Here is a 19,713-nt window from a genome sequence, read left to right as displayed (position 1 = left end):
TCACTTTCATGTCTCACATAGCCAGACATGCTCTTGGCAAAAAATCTTTTGAAATATCATTTAAAAAAAGGAAAAAAGTCAAAAAATGATCACCAATAGTTATTATTTTCCTTTTAAATATTACAACTAAACCCAATTATACCTTGATGTCTTTTACAGACTGTAGTTTATTTTTTTTTATTTTTAAAAAGATTTATTTATTTATTTGAGAGAGAGAGAGCGAACACGTGTACACGCATGAGTAGGAGGGAGTGGGGGCAGGGAGGGGGAGAGCAGACTTTCCCAGAGCAGGGAGCCTGACACAGGACTCAATCCCAGAATGCTGGGATCATGGATCATGACCTGAGCCAAAGGCAGACGCTTTACCAACTGAGCCACACAGGTACCCCTATATAGTTCTTTTCAAAAGAATTTCTAAGGAAAACGTTGATAATCATCAGGAATATTGATCACTATTTCTTGATCTTAATGACAAATATTTAAAGTACTGAAAAGGTACCTTTGTATCTTTATTAATGGAAACACTGATTTCATTTACCTTTTGGCTAACGTAACCCATTCTTAACCTAAACTGCAGATTTCTTAGTTCAATGATGAAAAGGTTTCATTTTAAAAAGTGAAAAATCAATTCAAGGCCAAAATAGTACAGTGTTGTGCCAGGTTGAGATATGTCTGAGGATCCGATGAACTAATGTAAATTATGTTACAAACTTTTGACAAATGTTAAGTTGCTATTTTTTAAAAAATATTTTATTTTTAAATAATCTTTATCCCCAACGTGGAGCTCAAATTTACAAGCCCAAGATCAAGAGTCACAAGCTCTGCCAACTGAGCCACCCAGGCATCCCCAAAGTAAATCTATATATTTGCAAACACTATTTACTTCAAAGGTTATTTAAAACATTTGGCAATCTAAGATCTTTCTGGACTCTTAAGAAATTATCGCAAACCAGAAAATAAATGATGGCCATTCCTCAAACCCTGAATTCAAAATATTTAGGATATGTTTTAAAATCTATTTACTTGCAATGCATTTGAATAAGAATTTATAAAGTTCTTTTCAAGCAGTTGTTTTCAGATTTAACTCTTTTTTTTCAATGCTCTGTCATGCATGCCTTTGCATTTGCTGTTTCCTCTCCCTGGACTGAGTTTCCCTCAGATTCTCTCACGGCGAACTCTCTTACTTCATAAAGTCCTTCTTTGACTATCCTAACTAAAATGGCACCCCCTTTTACCCTGTCTTATTTTTATTCATTGTTTTAATCATCTCCTGCCATTAAATATTAAATATTTCTTCATGGTTGTCTATTATCCCATGAGACTATAAGCCTTAATGGGGCAACGACTTTTTCTATTTACCATCTAGAATGGTTGGTAGTTGACACACAGAAGGCCCAATGATTATTTGCTTAGAAAAGGAAAAGGAAAACATTGTAACCACATCCTCAAGGAGTTCATAGTCTTCATAAGAAACATAAACTTGAAATTTATACTCATAATTACAATTTTTATGAAATGAAGTTTTCTTAAGAAAGTATTTAAAGACTGAATGGATACCAACGTGCAGCCCTAAACCTTATAGATAGGAGTGAACTCAAAGTTCCTAAGTCAGTTATATTAGAACATATTCTTAACGAGAATTTAAAAACTGGTGATAAAAATGGTCACAGATACTAAAATGTGGCTCACTCAAACTGTACTATTTCTACTATGTTGTGAATTAAGTAGGCTTTTGAGGGTATTTCTTAATCTAATATTTTTGATGGGGAAATGCTTTCCAGGTCACATCCAAATAAAAAAATGTAATAGTTTGTAATACAAACTAGCCTCAAAAAATAGATATGCCAATTCTACACAGAGATTTTATTTCCACTTTGTTCTCATTCTAGCCAAAGCAATAGCTGCTCACTATGAGGAAAGCTGGGAACATGGTGAGACCCCCAAAAAGACTTGTTTTCAAGGAGTAGAGATATGAGAGAGGGGATGAGAGTAGGGGAAAGATCAGGTCTTACCTCCAACCCAGCCATAAAAGTTGCTCATCAATTGGGTATTTGCAACCTATGAAACGCTATATATAGTTTCACAGAAAAAAATCCTACCATGACAAATCTATACATGAGGGTTGAGAAAGTACTAGATATCTGCCTGGGCATCTTTTCTTTGTGAATTTGCTGTAACTTAATTCATTAAAATCATAAAATTCTAGCACTGGAAGAGGGAATCTTACAGATGGTCTTATTCTTTACTAACCTTCACCGCCTCACCTCCAACACACACACACACACACACACACACACACACACACACACACATTCAAAAATAGAGAAAAATGAAATGAGAGACAGGAGATCACAATGGAACTATCTAAAAGGCTTTTTAAACGACCTTTTTAAAAAAAAAAAAAAGATTTGTTTATTTATTCATGAGAGACACAAAGAGAGGTAGAGACATAAGCAGGGGGAGAAGCAGGCTCCCTGCAGGGAGCCCGATGTGGGACTTGATCCTGAATCCCAGGATCATGCCCTGAGCCGAAGGCTGATGCTCAACCGCTTAACCACCCAGGCATTCCTAAATGACCATTTCTTTAAAAAATCATGTTATTGTAATAATTAAACAATGATTTCATCTAATGGAAGCCAAGAAATAACAATAAAATCCTCTAAGCTGCCAATGGTAAAGTGACAGGGTCCAATCTGAGAAGATGATAGGGGCAAAGTCATGGAAGATGGTGGTGCAAAGGTTTTGGGAGCTCGAAGAGGCCTCATTATGGCTGAAGATTAATTTTTTAACATCCTGTAAATATTGCTTCATTCTGAACCCTTTCTTTAATGTAAATATTTTTCTGTCTTCTTCACTTGAGTCAAGACTTCCTTCTGCTGTTTGTTGTTCACTATCTATGTAGTGTTGGGGGTTCTTCACAGGCTGCATCTCTGAAAAGACCTTATTAACCTTAATGCTCAGATTCTTTGAAATGGTTTTTTCCTAAGTGTACAATTCAGTTTTCTGAGACTCATCCTATATATAACCTTGACTTAGATTTTTAATGTCTAGTTTCCTCTGCTGACAGAACTGGAATCCTCTTCTAGACAGAAGCATTGACCTGATGGTAGGTAATTCTACAAGCCTTAGTAGAACTTGACCAATAAAAAGCTGAGAAGGCCACCTCTCCCTCCTCTAGAGAACCACACAGTCTTATACTGAAATGGGGAGCCATACACGTGGGTACTGGCATATTCTACCTGTGTGACGTGGTTTATTACCTCTGCAGGTCTGTTCAGATCACCCGATGTAATCACCATCTATCACTCAATATATTTTTAAAAACTCCATAGCTCATTCTAGCCTTACTTATTTAAAAATACCCAGGCCTATATTGAAACCTGAGGGGTTGCTGCTTCAAGGGTCAGTATACTGTCAGTTAGATCTTACTTGTTTTATGGGAAAGACCAGAGTTGTTCAGCATCACAGCCATGTTTGTTGCCCCTAAGTGGAGCTTCTGGGCTTTGTACTGATGAAGATTTTCATAAATGTTTTTTCATGATGATAGATTCTTTGCAAATAAATTGACTTACAGATTGAGTTGAAAAAAATATATATATATATATCATGGGAGTTTTATTGCTACTGCTACTGTAAAACAGAGATGATTTCTGGTTGTTCATTTTGTTTTGGAGGACAACTGTTTCAAAGCATGGAATTACAGCTGTAAACATATATACAATACATTTTATTCCTTTATCCATATAATGAAAAGAAAAAACCAAGAGAATATATCCAGAAGATACATTTAGAAGACTAAACAAGTCCTTTTTCTATTATTGTATTCATTTTGAGTTATGGTAATTAAATTTAGGAAATACTGTGTATACAGAATATATTTTATGTGAACATTTTGATGAATTGTCTTCAATACATGAAAAACTAGGTAATTTGCTTGCAGTCAAAGAGCTAGTTAGCAGCAAATAAGGACCACAATACTAATTCTTCAAATTCCAAAGCAGCAATATTCTTTATATACCAAAATTCCTCATAATATATACACTACCTAATTTACAAATAGACTATATGCTCAAAGTTTCTTAGAATTCATTTTTTTAAGGATTTTTTTTTTAAATTTTATTTTTAGAAAGAGAGCGCAAGTAAGCAGGGAGGGGCAGAAGAAGAGAGAGAGAGAGAATCCCAAACAGGTTCCATGCTCAGCCCCTTTTTATAAAAAAAAAAAAAAAAAAAAGTTAATTCCAGTACAGTTAACATACAGTGTTATATTGGTTTCAGGTGTAGAACAGAGTAATTCAACAGTACTATACATTACTCACTGCTCATCATGATAAGTATACACTTTAGTCCCATCACCTATTTCACACATCCCCCTTTTGACCTCTCCTCTAGTAACAGAACACTTATTTTTTAAAAGAGCTTTAGTCTCTTAAAGCTAGAAACAATTCTGTAAAACGATTCCTTGTCATATGCAGTGAAATTCCTCAGCTACTTAAAAAAAGATAAATGTCCTGACATATTTGATAAATTGTATCACTCATAAATCAGTAAGTCACCAGATGTGCTAATGAAAACAACTGACCCTGACAAAGGTATCACTTTCTCAAATTCATGTGCCATTTTTCAAATAGAAATTACTGTCTATAAATAGTACTGGAGAAAAATACAAATAAGCCGGGGCAAATTCCTAAAATGCATAGTACAGTGGGTAGCATTATAAATAGCATTATATTCCTATAAAAAGATGTGATTTCTTCTATAATTATCTTTTTCATAATATGGAATCAGAGTTGTTATTTGGTTTCATTAGGACTAAGCATTCTGGGGTACTCGCATCATTTGATAAGAATATGAAATATCTGAAAGAGTACCCAAAATCCATTTAATGAAAACCAGAAAGAAATTCACAAGTATTATTACATATACATATATGTACAAACGCTAAAGAACATTCTAAGTAAAAAGATTCCTAAATGGGCAAAAGTCTTTTCCCTCCTCCTTCTTTTAGAGTTCTAACTCTTATAATAAAAAAACTGTTTTGCTTTAGTATATTCTTTTTAACTCTCAGATTCTGATCCAAGAAATTAGGAAATAATGAATTCCACAAAATCCATTCACAGGAAATTATTTAAAATTCCAACTCATAATGCATATGATACTGTTTCAAAGCTTTATCATAATACAAACTAAAAAGCAAATAGTTGAGAATCATCTAGTAGCAAAAACAGAAGAACTATAAAACAAAGAAGGGGTCTCAAGAAAAATTTTTAGATTTATAACTTAAGTAAAATTAAGAATATTTTGTACAGAAGTTCACCAATTTTGTCAACCCCATATTAAAAAAAATTGCTTAGTTTAGACTTCCAGAATTTCCTTGATGTGCCCTATCACCCCTTCATATCTCTCAAAAGGGCAAATAAGCACTAGTCTTCATAAAGGAATTCCCATTTAAAAAGTATTTGATTTATGAAAATCATTATAAACTATAGCTTATAAAATTTAATTCAGATAAAAAAAAAACCCATGTTAATATACACCTACCAGTGTTATGCCGTGATTTGAAGTAGGTAGAAAAGAACTCAGAATAAATAATATATTCTCATAGGCTTCACAATGTTAGGCATTTCAAGATGAGTGATAGAACAACCCCCCAAAACTATATGAACTACAAATGTTAAAAAATAAAAATTATAATCCCCCCCAAAATATTGCACAGGTATTTCAGGGCTTTTCATTTGCCAGACTCATGTATGATAAAAACATTTAAAAATCTCACACATGTGAATCTTGCTTTATACAATAGGGTATGCTCCTGAAAACTTTGTGAGTTAAACCTAATTCCAAATCTGCTTGAGAAGCTCCTAAACTAAAATGAATAATTTCTTTAGGAAAAACTACTTATTCTCATTTTATCTGTTTCAAGTAAATCAAATGTGTAACAATGTGATTTTTCAGCATAAATTTCCAGATTCTGTAAATAATCTTGTCAGAAATTGATGACTTCTTAGAATAGTTTTATAGAAATAGTTTTACATTTATAGATATATGTATGTACATATGTATACATATTGTGTATATACATATATAAACACAAAATTACATAAAAAATGAACATACTTCCTTCTTCATGCAGGGTTGCTGAGACACAATCCCTGTAATTCTCACACACAATTCAAGAAATCAAAAAAAAGTGGATTTATTCTGTGATTCTCCCCCTAACCAGGCACACAATGTATAGCACTGTCAAACTATTTTTAGTTATTGTATACAAATTATATGGAAAACTAACAAAAGCAGGAAAGTGGGGATGAGGGGACTGAATCACAGACTAGTAAGAATTAATAAAACCTTTTTCTATTGAGAATTCACTCAGTGAAATTGACACACTGCCCTTAATTACACAACAGCTTAAAAGATAGTAAATATCTGTCTACATATATTGAATCAATTTCAATACCCAAATTAACTGACTCATATAATATTAATAGTCAAAGGGTAATGTTTAGTGACCACAAATGCAAACATACATGTTTACACACACATGCACACAAGTCTTAATGTCTTAAATGTTAGTTATATTTTCCAGTTGAATATTATCATGTAGTATAATAACCAATAAAATAAAATGGAATAAAATGGAATTATCCTTTACCAATAGTTTTAATAAAGACAGGGGCAAGAGGGCAGCCTGGGTGGCCCAGCAGTTTAGCGCCGCCTTCAGCCCAGGGCATGACCCTGGAGACCCAGGATTCAAGTCCCATGTGGGCTCCCTGCATGGAGCCTGCTTCTCCCTCTACCTGTGTCTCTGCCTCTCTCCTCTCTCTCTCTCTTTTTCTGAGTGTGTCTCTCATGAAAAAATAAATAAATATAATCTTAAAAAAAAAAAAGACAGGCAAGAGAACACAAAAATGAAACATAATTAGAAGCTATGTAGGTATACAAAATATCTAAAATTAGTTTACTGATTTCATAACTGGATGGCATATATTCCTTACAGAGCAACAAAGGTGCAAAGACTGAAATTTAAACTCTAATCAAGCAATGGTTTGACAGGTCTAATGTCCTACACCTGCCTGTTACCATAACTCAATAGGCAATCTCAAATGAAAAATAATACTGCATATAGTACAATTTTAGTTATAAGTAACAACTGATCGTGTTTAGGAAATGAAATTCTCAAGTGTTCAGAAGTCACTGGCACTCACAAAGACAACAACTTCTGCATTCAAAGAAGAGTAATTTATAATAATAAAAAAGGTTTCTGTGGATTCCCCTTATAACATCTTGATTATTGTTGTCATAACACAACTGTAACTAACCTGGCTGCCATGTCAGCTTCTCTTCAAGGGGCTAGTTCTCAATCATAAATCAACCACATGACTAATTCAACATTGTTAAAACCAGTGAGATGTTTGGAACGATTCCAGTTTTTTACATCTTTCAAAAGGTCAATGTACCTACTCTAACAAACTAGACTTATCTTTCAAAATGCTTCCTTCTTTTCTAGGATTGAAAAACAATGTTACCATTTAAATTTAAAATAAACTCTAAATAGTAATTAAAATGTTCATGATGTCTGAAATGGTGACCCACTAAATTATAGTTTCCTGTAGTCTTCCTCTTAGGGCCAAAATCACGAATCCCTCCTCCTCCTCTTTCCTGACCATTTAAAATAGTTTTCTACATCTAAAAAAACCCATGAAAATATTTATTACTGCTTCTTGCATCAGTCTTAAGTTGCTATAGTAATATTACATAATAACCTTAAAAATATATACACTTTTTCTTTTGCTAAAGGAGCAACTAATGCAAATGAAGCTTAGATACAAACGCTCCCCAAAAATGAGATGCTAACACAGATTAAAAGGATTTAGTAGTTAAAATGTATCTTAACTATTTTCATCTGCTTGCAGTGTTATAAACGATGAAAACCTAGTGTTCGTATCCTTCATAATAAAAATTTATTCTGCACTTTAATACAAAGGCTATGTTGCATAAACAGAGGATTTAAAGCTGTAGCAGAATGGCTGAATGAAAGGAAAATGGCAATCTTTCTGGCTCCAGTAGATGCCATTCCCTATCACACAATGTTTCCCACTCATAAATACATGACAAATACTTCCTCAATCATTTTTTACGAGCAGGGATGCACAGGGGGTAGTCAATGGCTAGCTTGAGGGAAAATAGGAACAGCAGGCGGCAGAAACTGTACAGAAAATGGCTATGTGGTAAATTCTCTTCTGGAACATCACTCAGTTACCCAGTCTTTGATCTTTCAGCTACAATTACACTAACTTCCACAAGATCTGATCCCCCCCCCCACCAAACATACACACAACCTCAAACCAGATCATTAGATATATATAAAATCTAAAATTTGGTTTTATAAATAGGATGACCCATACCTCTACATTTTTATAAATTAAAATTTGCTATTTAGACAAGAGTTTGCTTTCAATTGGCTATAACCATATCATCATCACAACTGGTCTCACAAAAAACATGGGGTGTCTGGCGACAGCTAAATCACAGACTGGCGTCTCCCAAGCAGTCTGTCTACCATTAGGGTCTGGGAAATGGTATTTACTATACAATTAGAGCCAGGGAGTTCTACCTGTAATCATCCAAATACAGGTGTGAGAAGCCCCTTTGGGCAAGGAAACTGACTCATCCCTTTTCATGTAAACTTTGATGTCTGTATTGTTTCATGAAGCCTCAGGAAACCTTACCATTCATACCACGATGATTTATTAACTGAGGTCAAGCAATAAATTTTAAAATTCTTTCCCAAGGATAACAATTTTTAACACATTAATCATCAAATTTATAAGAATTTGAAGTAAGACAGTACTGATTATTTTACAGTTAATTTTCTACTGGAGGACACTGACCAGTCAGAACTGAATTTTCACATTAAGTTTATGCTTTCTAGAACACTACCAATAAAGAAGACAAATTCAGTTTCCTATCAGGAACACAAAATGTCTTAAAGTAATATCAACAGGGCATTTTTAGTTGCAGTAATTTCACAGAATTTATTCTAATCATTTATTGGAGTTAACCATCTGACATTAATTATTGTTTTGGCTTCCAGTCTATGAATGTTTATTTTTCAGTTTAAAGCTTCTCACTCTTTGATATCATATGGAAATGAGAATTTTTAATGGAAAATTGAAACCATGTGCATCTAAGTACTTAATGAAGTACAGGGAAAAACCGACAATATATTTTAGGAGAACGCAGATATTTTGCTTTGGATAGTTTTGATTTGTTTGTATGACTTAATAGTATAAAATACTGAGGGTCCAGTGAGGCAAGTCAAAGTGAGTGCAATGCCAAATGTGTACATGCCCACATGTTACATGAACACATGAGTTTTTGAAGTTACTAGTTAACGAAAAGAAACCTTGTACATGGGTTACATCATGTCAAAAATGATAACACATGAATGCACAGTTTTTATCTTTGTACACTTTAAAAGTATTTGAAACAGATACCTGATCTTCCTCTCCCCCTCTCACACACAGTTTTTTAAATTAAAAATAAACTTTTTTTTAAGCATTTGGTCTGGATTTTAAAAGTTACCCCTAGCTATAATCTCAAGTGCATATTTTAAGGCTACATGTAACACAGTATCAACACAGTTAGAAATTCCCAGTTTAAAAAGTTTAATTGCTCTAACTACATTTATTCTCATTTTGCAAAGGAAACAAACAATAATGTCTATTAAATTTAAATTTAATAAGTAAATTCGCATGATTCAATATTGTCTAATTTAATTCTGTTTGTTTTTTCTTAAGTTCTCTCAGTGTAGATCAATTAGGAGATTCATCTCAGAATGTTCAAAACCAGACAAAGCTTTCTTAACCATTTTAAACTTTTTATTAATGAGAAAGATATTAAAATCTAACATAGCAGTAAGTTCACATGTATATGTGTTTGTGTGTGTAGAGATAGGATATGTCTGCATATTTCTGAGGGGAGAAAACTTACCATTTGTTTTTCTTTCTAATGTAGTCTTTTTCAGAAAGATTAACCAAGTAGACCATTGGTTTTGAAGTCAGAAATAAGTGTTTATTCAACACTTCGATCTACAGTGAGAGATAAAGAATCCTTTTTAAAAGTTGAGTAAGTCATTGAATAACTTGAAAGTAAACTCTTTTCAAACAAGTAGCCATTTTCATTTTCCTAATTCTTGTTTCTAAGAGATCAGCAGTTATGAAATATCATGAGTAGGGGGAGAGAAAATATAACAACAAGCCTGGGGATAACCAATCATTGATAGAAATAATGTTTAACTAGATATTAACAATAATAAAATATAAAATAATGAAAAATCTAAATTGTTCTCTAAGAAATCAAAGCCAAGACAGAAAGAGAAGGCATGATATTTGTAACTTACCTCTTTGTCGTTCCAATCATGATAGAAGCGAACAGGTTTCTTTTGATCTATAACCCAGGATTTGACTTTGCACATTATATCCTGCACAATATTGAGAAAAAAAAGTAAATACAAGATGAACACTAGACACTTGCATACTAAATATTAAAATTAAGTTTTCAAATCTTCAAAATAAAAATTCAGGGTTTTTTGAAAAGGGAACTAAGTCACACACGTAATCATTTTTCAATATCTCATTAAAAATCTAACACCAATAAACATTGTTGTGGCACTAACATTTTAATATATAAAATGTGGAATACTAGCAAAATTAGTAACAGTCTTAAAGATTTCAAGATATTTTATATACACCAAAGACTGTAAGAGTAAATAATATTTCAACATCACCTAGTGATGCCACTTGCAAAATAAACATGCTATTAGGAAACGGAGGGAGGGGGAATACTGGAAAGAGAATAAATTACAATTTTTTCCTTAAAAAAGAAAAACAAACAAAATAGGCGAAATTGAACCTATTATTGATGATTTACCCTCCAAAATATGAAATCAACTGACCAAACCCTTATAATTCTGAATTAATTTTTTGCCAACACCTTCTTCCTGCCCACTTCTCCTGTCCCTGCTCCAACACCGCCCCCCCACCCAACCTGCCAAAGCCTCCATTACACAATGGCAAGAGCCCTGCACTGGTGACCTCCAACCAGCTGCATTCACTTTCAGAACATCTCTCTCTGCTGGAAATCTAAAGGCCTTTTAGTTAGCAAGCTAGTGTGCATTCAGAAGGAGTAACTGCAGGAAGAGCCCAATGTGCTTTGTTTCTCTAGCCTTTCTTCACAGAAAGATTAATCATCTGTGAAATGGAAACGGCAAACAGCAAGTGACACAAACTGAACCCTTCAAGTCTTTCCTCATCAGTTTTGTGGTTCTGAATCTAAAAGCTGCGTGTGGCAAGGTTCTTCTTACAGGCAGGTGTTAATAAAAGGCTCTTGGGTCTGAAAGGTCAAACTTAGCTCTTCCAGAAGAAGTGTGTTTGAGAGTCATCTGGTTTTTTGTTGTTGTTGTTAAAGATAATTTATGGATATGTTTTAAATATGCATTTCTCACAAATTTATTGTAATACACAATTATTAGTAATAGATTTTTTGGGTTTTCATCAATGTATTTACCATAAATCAGTTATTTTTCTATAAATATCTACTTGTATAAATTACCTCAATATTTAGTATACCTTCCTTCCAAATCTTGCTGTTACCAACAGGAAAAATAAGGAAAAAGCCCTATGTCCTTAGATCCTGATTTGAAACTCTCCAGGAAAAGGACTTCCCACAGATTTTAACAAGGAAGGGGCAAGCTGAAAACTTTTAATGAAATCTAACATGTTCTGCTTAAGAATAATCACTTTTACTCTTCTATAACTGAATTTCACTCATAAATGTTTAAAAGTGGCTAATGTAACACCATTTCCTACAAGGAGAAGATCAAAGTGCTATATTACAAATGCATTATGATTAAAAAAGCCCTGTGCAGCCTTGCTATTAACTGTTCTTTAAACCCTAAAAGGCTTCCCATAGATCTCACTTGGCACTGCATATACAACCTTTGACAAGTAATGTAGACCATTTTTATTCATTGCCTAAAATTGTAGGCAATTATGTGCGTCACACTGGCCACCTGCAAATTCTGAATGCCTGCTCCAGTTGTCAGTGCAAAAAACTAATGTCGGAGGGGATTAATCTAGGGGGAGAGAGTCCTCTTTAATGGCTCCAGCAGGTGAAATGGCCCAGCTGGTTACTATGATGAGTGGCCAGAACAGCTTATGTAGAGACACGCAACAAGATTATACAAAAGAAGGAGAAAACAGTGGTACCATCTTATATTTGGTTCCATTAGTTTTTTCAATTAAAGAAAGAAAAGAGAAGAAAATAGACAAAAGAAAATCAAACCAAAAATAAGGAAGGAAATTAAATTTTAATCATACAAAAAGTGTAAAATACTTTTGTAACTATAAACATTTTTACAAAACCAAAAGGCCTCAATAAATGCTGATCATTAGTGAAGGAATTTCAGTATTTCTCTTTCATTTTAAATTAACTACACAATCACTCCACACATTGAAATCTTATCACAAAATCTTTTTGGCATTAGTTTTTTTCCCCCTCATACCAACACACCATACTACAAATTAGAAACAAATTTGAAAGAGAACTTATAATTAAAGTTCTCAAACAGTATATTCATTAAAGCCACATTCAAACCTTTTAAGAAAAATTTATAGATTATAACGAAATATTTTGACAAGTTGAAAGTAAAAATGTTTTAAAATTTAAAATGTAAAAAAAATAAATAAAAATAAAATAAAATTTAAAATGTTTTCTTTTTTACCCAGTACTCTTAATTATCTCCATAAGATTCAACAGCCAAGAAAAGACACCTTAGATTATTAAAAGATGCCAGTTTACTTAAGACAAAAAAGACCACTCTCAGATAAGAATTTTACATAAATGATCATTATATGTGATGTGCTATTTCTCTTACAGAAAAATTAATTTTAATTTTAGCAAAAAAATTAAAAGATGTTTTATGTTCCTTATCTGAAAAACTTCTAATCATATGAATAAAAACATTTGGACATATTTGTATGTAATATTTAATGGATTAAGTTTTTTCTTATGCTTATATAAACACACATGTTAATACTTATGATGAGAAAAACAGGTTCCAGTTAACTGAATATCATTAACTGAGAAAATAATCTAATACATACTTAACCTATTCCTAACAATTTAGAATACAATAAAAACATAGAGATACCTTAATGCTTGAGGCATCAGAAATTACTTTAAGATTTCATAATTTCATTAGCAGTATCATTATGCAGGAATACAGATGTAGGAGGATAACTTTTGATAACTTTAACAAAGTCCTCACTTTCAAAATCCTATATACATAATGAAGATCAGGAAAAACTTCATGGATATTTGAACTTCTTGGTTATTTTGCTGTGATGTGAGAATACTGATTGGAGAGGCAATAGCTTAATGCTTAAGAGTGAAAATAAATCCTAGGTCTACGATTAACCAGGTCTGTGATCTATTACTTCATTGATAAACACAGATGATGGCACTATCTACTCCTGGGAATTGTTGTGAAGATCAAAAGAGATAATGCATATAAGGTATATAGCACAGTCCTTGGCACAGAGTAAATTCTCATTAAATGTGAGCTGTTGACATTGTTATTATGATATTGAAAGATTAAACACTAGTCATCTACAAAATGGCAACATATTCCCTTGGATATTCCCTTAGAGCACATAAGGGAATTCTCCAATCTGAATATTGTTCATTAGTCCTTTTTCTTTAAATTTTGTTGAAGGTTTGCCAAGAATACTGGCTTTTTTTTTTTTTTTTTTTTTAGTGAAATCTCAATTCAGGCTTCTAGTCTTAACATTCTACAAGAACTAGTTTTTACTGAACAAACTACCCTTTAACTAAAAAGAAAATCCAAACTTAATCTTGAATTTCTCACTCATATGCTTTGACTCTTCTTACTAATTGTCTCACATTTAACTTAAGAAATGCTTTATTTTCTTGATGTATTTTATTATTGTTGTTAATAGCAGTTGTACTGTTTCTAGGCTCACAGAGAACGTGTGACTTCCCTAAATTCCCATAGCCAGTAAGTGGCAGAGCTAAGATTCAAATTCAGGTCTAAATGACTAAGAAATTCATGTTCTGTCCAATCACCTTTGCCTATTTGTCTTCCCTCCTGTTCTTCTAGTTGCTCTTTGTTTAGCCTAGTTATTCTTAAGGTTGTTATTCCTCATTCTTGGTCCAAGGTCATCAGGGAAATTTAATATTCCTACTATCCAGGTATAATAACTGTCAATTCATGTATCACAAAAATAATTATTTTTCTTTGCACACAATAACATAACTGACTTCCTAAGACTATATACTAGACTTCTCTATTTTAGTATTCTCTAGTTTCCATAGCAAGAATTATTAATCTGTGACCCATAAGTAGATTTCAGGGGTTCTCTAACACCCTAAAATTGTACATAAAGTTCTATGTTTATGTGCCTTTGAGGGATGATGGCACGTATCTTCCAAATGCTTTTTTTTTTTTTTTTTTTTTAAATTTTTATTTATTTACGATAGTCACACACAGAGGGAGAGGCAGAGACACAGGCAGAGGGAGAAGCAGGCTCCATGCACCTGGAGCCCGATGTGGGATTCGATCCCGGGTCTCCAGGATCACGCCCTGGGCCAAAGGCAGGCGCCAAACCACTGCGCCACCCAGGGATCCCCCAAATGCTTTTTAAAAGGGATTCATGATCCAAAAATCCAAGAACCAGAGTTGTGATTTTGTAGCAATACTCAAATACCCCAACAATAGCCAATTAAGTAAATATTCTAGGTCCATGGACTCCCAGACCTGAGGTCCATAGACACTAACTTAAAATTTGTTTCAGCCAGACTTTGACTCAAAACTCATCTGTACTGATCAACATGATGCTGATAAAAATTCTAGCCATTATAATGTAGAACATAATTCTAGTTAAAATTATAACAGGGATGTTGGAGAATGTTAAAAATTGAATATATCAGGGCAGCCCTGGTGCCTCAGCGGTTTAGTGCCACCTTCAGCCCAGGGCGTGATCCTCGAGTCCCAGGATCGAGTCCCACCCACATCAGGCTCCCTGCAGGGAGCCTGCTTCTCCCTCTGCCTGTGTCTCTGCTTCTCTCTTGTCTCTCATGAATAAATAAATAAAATCTTTAAAAAAAGAATTGAATATATCATATTCTAAAGAAATGAACTGCTTGAGAGTAAACAATATTTAGAGAGAAAAATATATGACTTGCCTTGCTATGTATTAAATCATTAAGCTACAGTAATTATAATAGTGTGATACTAGCACAATAAGAGAGATTTGGATTAGGAACAACCGAAAAGCCCATTAATTTCAGATTTGCTAAAAAAATTATGGGACATTCATATTCATAAGAACATTAATTTTGACATCAAAAGATTAGGGCTTGAGTTCTGGTTCTACCACTTCCTGTGTAACTTTGGGACAGGTTACTTGTCCCAACAACGTTACTTAACAATGTTACTTAACGATGTTACTTAATGTTTCTGTTTTTTAAAATTGGGATGGGAAGATTCCAATTCAACACGTGGTGATTATGAGGATTAAATGAAAAAATACATGTAAAGTAACTGCCTCAACTCCAAGCACATACCTAATGCTCAAAAGGTATTAAGTATTATTATTTATGGCAGGATGCATAATGTGATTCCATTTGTGGTTTTGAGACAACATACAATACATATAAACAAATGTACTCAAATAATGAAACTGGATAGATGCCATACCAAATTGTTAGCAACAGAAATTTCTAGAAGACTGGATTCCAGAGATATTTTCCCTTTCTGCCTACAATGCTGTTTTATTTATTTTAAACCAAAAAAAAAATCATCTTTACAATAGCAAAAAAAAATTAAGATATTTACAGTGTGAGGGGGGAAGGGAGGACTTCATCTATTCACTGCTCACCATCTGTAATCCTAAAATTTGATGACTAAATAGAAGAGACCTGGCAATTTATCAAGGTGACTCACTCTTATTATGTAATAATTATAGCTTCCAAGTCCGATACTTCCCTCTAGCCAAATCCATTATCCCAATACCTGATGCTGACACCCAGATGAGTTGGTCTGTGCTGGTTAGGTGGCTTTAACTAATACACAGTCAACAATGCACTCAGACCAAAAGAATGGAGGCCAAGGCTTCAGCTCAAAATAGTCTGGCTAGGAGGAGTACAGTAATACAACTTCTTGCTCCAACCCAGAGTATCCCCTTTAAATATTCCAAACTGGGGAAAGACCAATCTGTGTTTTCTCTCATAAAATAGACATCCATTGTGTATTCTAACTTGATATTTAGGATCTGCCTGAATCAGAATATTAAACATCTGTTGCTCTACTAAATGAATGTTGTTTATGGAAACCAAAGTATTGATCCTTGACTACTATCTTTTTACATATTTCAGTGACTAAAACTCCCAGAAAAGAATCAACAAAGGACTCAACTAAGAAAACTGGCAGCAATGCTCTACGTGTATGTATGTGTGTGTCTATGTGTGTGTAAGGAAGATGCCATTCAAAAATTGAAATAATAGGTTAATTCAATCAATAATCTGGGTAAAATGTACATTGGTAATTGTGGGTTTTCAGTTATGGAACTCACTGAGGTAAACAGTGAAAACTTAACATAGCAAAGCTCTTGGCCTATCAGCCATTTCACTGAGTGGCAACCAAAATAGATATGCAATTCATTCTTGAGGTATAGATTTCAAGAAGATTTGAACATTACTAAATAGAAGAAGGCAACAATCCTGTATGATCCCTGTAAATAAGTCTGAATGGCTAGGATACTTGGGTGGCTCAGCAGTTGAGCACCTCCCTTAGGAACAGGGCATGATCCTGGAGTCCTGGGATCGTGATCGAGTCCCACATTGGGCTCCCTGCAGGGAGCCTACTTCTCTCTCTGCCTGTGTCTCTCTGCCTCTCTCTCTCTCTCTCTCTGTGTCTCTCATGACTAAACAAATAAAAATCTTAAAAAAAAAAAGAAAGAAAAATCATTCCTTTCTATTACTCTGCAGTACCATCTTCACCACAAATCAAATTGTATTTGTGTCTGTACATCCATTCTGTTGCACATGTTCACTGTTAGGCAAGGCGAGAAAGTGTAAGTCAGGCAAGGCTAAATCACAAAGAAATCTGTGAGCCATGGATTTTATGTTGGCAGTATCTTTACAGGAAGATGGTGAGGTATTTTAATCAAGGGAATAAGATAGATCTGCACTTTATATTTGTGGAAAAGAAGGGCAAAGTCAGTTAAGCCACAAAAATAAAGCAAGCATAATGAAGCTCAAACTGAAAAAGTCATGAAAATAAGGAGGAAAAGATATAGGGAATATTTGGGAGATAAAATCAATAGGATGGGATGTAATGGTAGAGGAGAAAGAGGAATCAGATATTAGTTTTCAGTTCAAGTAATTCGGTTCTATTAACTGAGGTAGAGACTGAAATCAGGCTATGGAAGAAAGATGAATGAATGCAGTTCAGCCTCACCACATACTTGTAATACCTTGTTCTTTCAGAAAATAATCCTTTAAGTCATATAAGAATAGTTTTTGAAGGATACATAAACTCTAAAGAGGAAAAAAGTATAAATGAGAAGACAGAAGTAAGAGAATTATGTTTTACAGTATACCCTTTTGAATCTTGTGAAAGATATACCTACTACATAAACAAGTATTTTTAATGATTTTTTAAAGTTTTATATAGATCAACTTTAAAAACTGCCATAAGAATAATAGAAGATACCTGTTAATAGCTGTATCTTTTGGGGGACATTAATTATTTAACTCAGAGATACTGACAGGAAAGAAAAGACTCAATTACAATTTTTGGTTGTCTAATTTAAATTGTTAGTTCTATGAATATTTTTTAAGTGTGATAATTTCCAAATAACTGATCAATACAAAATAAGTTGTTCTTTAAAGCCTCTTACTTACATTTTCCAAATTTTGTCTTTCCAGATGAAATGTGTATATATTTAGAATAGATTTAAAAATCAACCTTGGTGGCACCTGGGTGGCTCAGTAAGTTGGGCATCCAACTCAAGATTTTGGCCGAGGTCATGATCTCAGAGTTGTGAGGTTGAGACACTCATTAGGGGAATTTGCTTGAAATTACCACTGACTCTCCACCTGCTGAAATGCGCGTACCTGCCTGCATACCCGCATACTTTCTCTATCAAATCAATCAATCAATAAAATCTTTTAAAAAATCAACCTTGATCTTAATGCCCTTGTGTTAATATTATATCATAAACCATCTTCCAAAAAGATATGTTGGAATCCTAACTCTTGGTACTCAGAGTTTGATCTTATTTGAAAATTAGTTAAGATAAGGCCATACCAGAGTAGGGTAGACCCTCAGCCCAATTATGAGTGGTGTCCTTATAAGAGGGGAAATTTGGACAGAAACATGGAGAGACAGAAGCAGAGACTGGAGCTATATACAGCAACAAACCAAGGAATGTCTAGGGCTACCAGAAGCTAAAAAGACAAGAAAGGATTCTCCTCAGGATTCAAAGGAAGTATGGCCCTGCCATGCTGACACTTCAATGACAGACTTCTAGTCTCCAGACTGTGAAATAATACATTTGTATTGTTTTAATCCAGTTTGTAGTATATGTTATGGCAGCCCTAGGAAACTAATTCACTTGGCTAATTAATACCAATAGGAATGTTTATTGCACACTTGCCGTCTTTAATGCCTGTTTTATCACAGACAGCAAGACCCACTATAAAAGATGTCTTTATGTTAGAATATATCAATCTTAGGAGAGATTCTGTTTTAGCATATAAAAGTTCTAATCTGGGGTGCCTGGGTGGCTTAGTCAGTTAAGCATCTGCTTTCAGCTCAGGTCATGATCCCAAGGTCCTGGGATGGAGCCCTGAGTCACATCAGGCTCCCTGATCAGTGGGGAGTCTGCTTCTCCCTCTGCCCCTCCCCCTGCTTGTACTCTCTCTCAAATAAATAAAATCTTTAAAAAAAAAAAAAAAAAGGAAGAAGAAGCAGCTCTGAGGCACCTGAGTGGCTCAGTGGGTTAAGGGTCTGCCTTGGGCTTAGGTCATGATCCGGAGTCCTGGGATCGAGCCCCACATTGGGCTCTTTGCTCAGTGGAGGGCCTTCTCCCTCTCCCTCTGGCTCTGCCTACTTGTGCTATCAAATACATGAATAAAACCTTTTTTTAAAAAGGTTCTAATTTAAGTTTTTCCTGCTTATTTACAAAAAAATACAAATGACATCCAAATTTAGAAAATGGAAATTCATAAGAAGAGAGGCTTGAAATGTTGAATTTTTGAAAGACTATCCAGAAAACAGACACATCTGAATGAATATTAAGGAATATTCAGATACAGAGTAAATAAAATGACCTAATTTTTTTATGACTTTCAAGTAGTTATCTTTTTTGTAGCCTAGGATCTATGTCCAATTACAGTCCTGCCAATCATTTTATTTTATTTTTTTTCCACCAATCATTTTATACCTTTAGACCATTTGTTAGAAAATATAAGGAAGTTTTTTTTTGTTTTTTTTTTTTTTCAGAACTCTCTTACAAGAAAGTTAATATAATCACATAGGTACTGTCTTGGGAAAACTAGAGATAAATCTGAAGCAATGAAAAATATAAAACATTACCAAATTAAACCTGTGATACCCCAAAATAACTA

General features: G+C 33.9%; 1 protein-coding gene across 1 annotated transcript in view; it reads right to left on the bottom strand.

Annotated features, from left to right (window-relative positions):
- OLA1 (Obg like ATPase 1) overlaps positions 1-19,713 on the bottom strand; it is a 165,301-nt gene that overhangs the window by 39,307 nt on the left and 106,281 nt on the right. Inside the window, exons 6-7 of the mRNA XM_055308436.1 lie at positions 10,400-10,480; positions 9,991-10,088 (exon numbers count right to left, since the gene is read on the bottom strand). Coding sequence (XP_055164411.1) covers positions 9,991-10,088; positions 10,400-10,480 — 179 coding nt within the window. The remainder of the gene's footprint in view (positions 1-9,990; positions 10,089-10,399; positions 10,481-19,713) is intronic.

Source organism: Nyctereutes procyonoides, unplaced genomic scaffold (assembly GCF_905146905.1).
Source record: "Nyctereutes procyonoides isolate TBG_1078 unplaced genomic scaffold, NYPRO_anot_genome, whole genome shotgun sequence".
NCBI lineage: Eukaryota > Metazoa > Chordata > Mammalia > Carnivora > Canidae > Nyctereutes > Nyctereutes procyonoides.
This window is presented reverse-complemented; position numbering and strand designations above follow the sequence as displayed.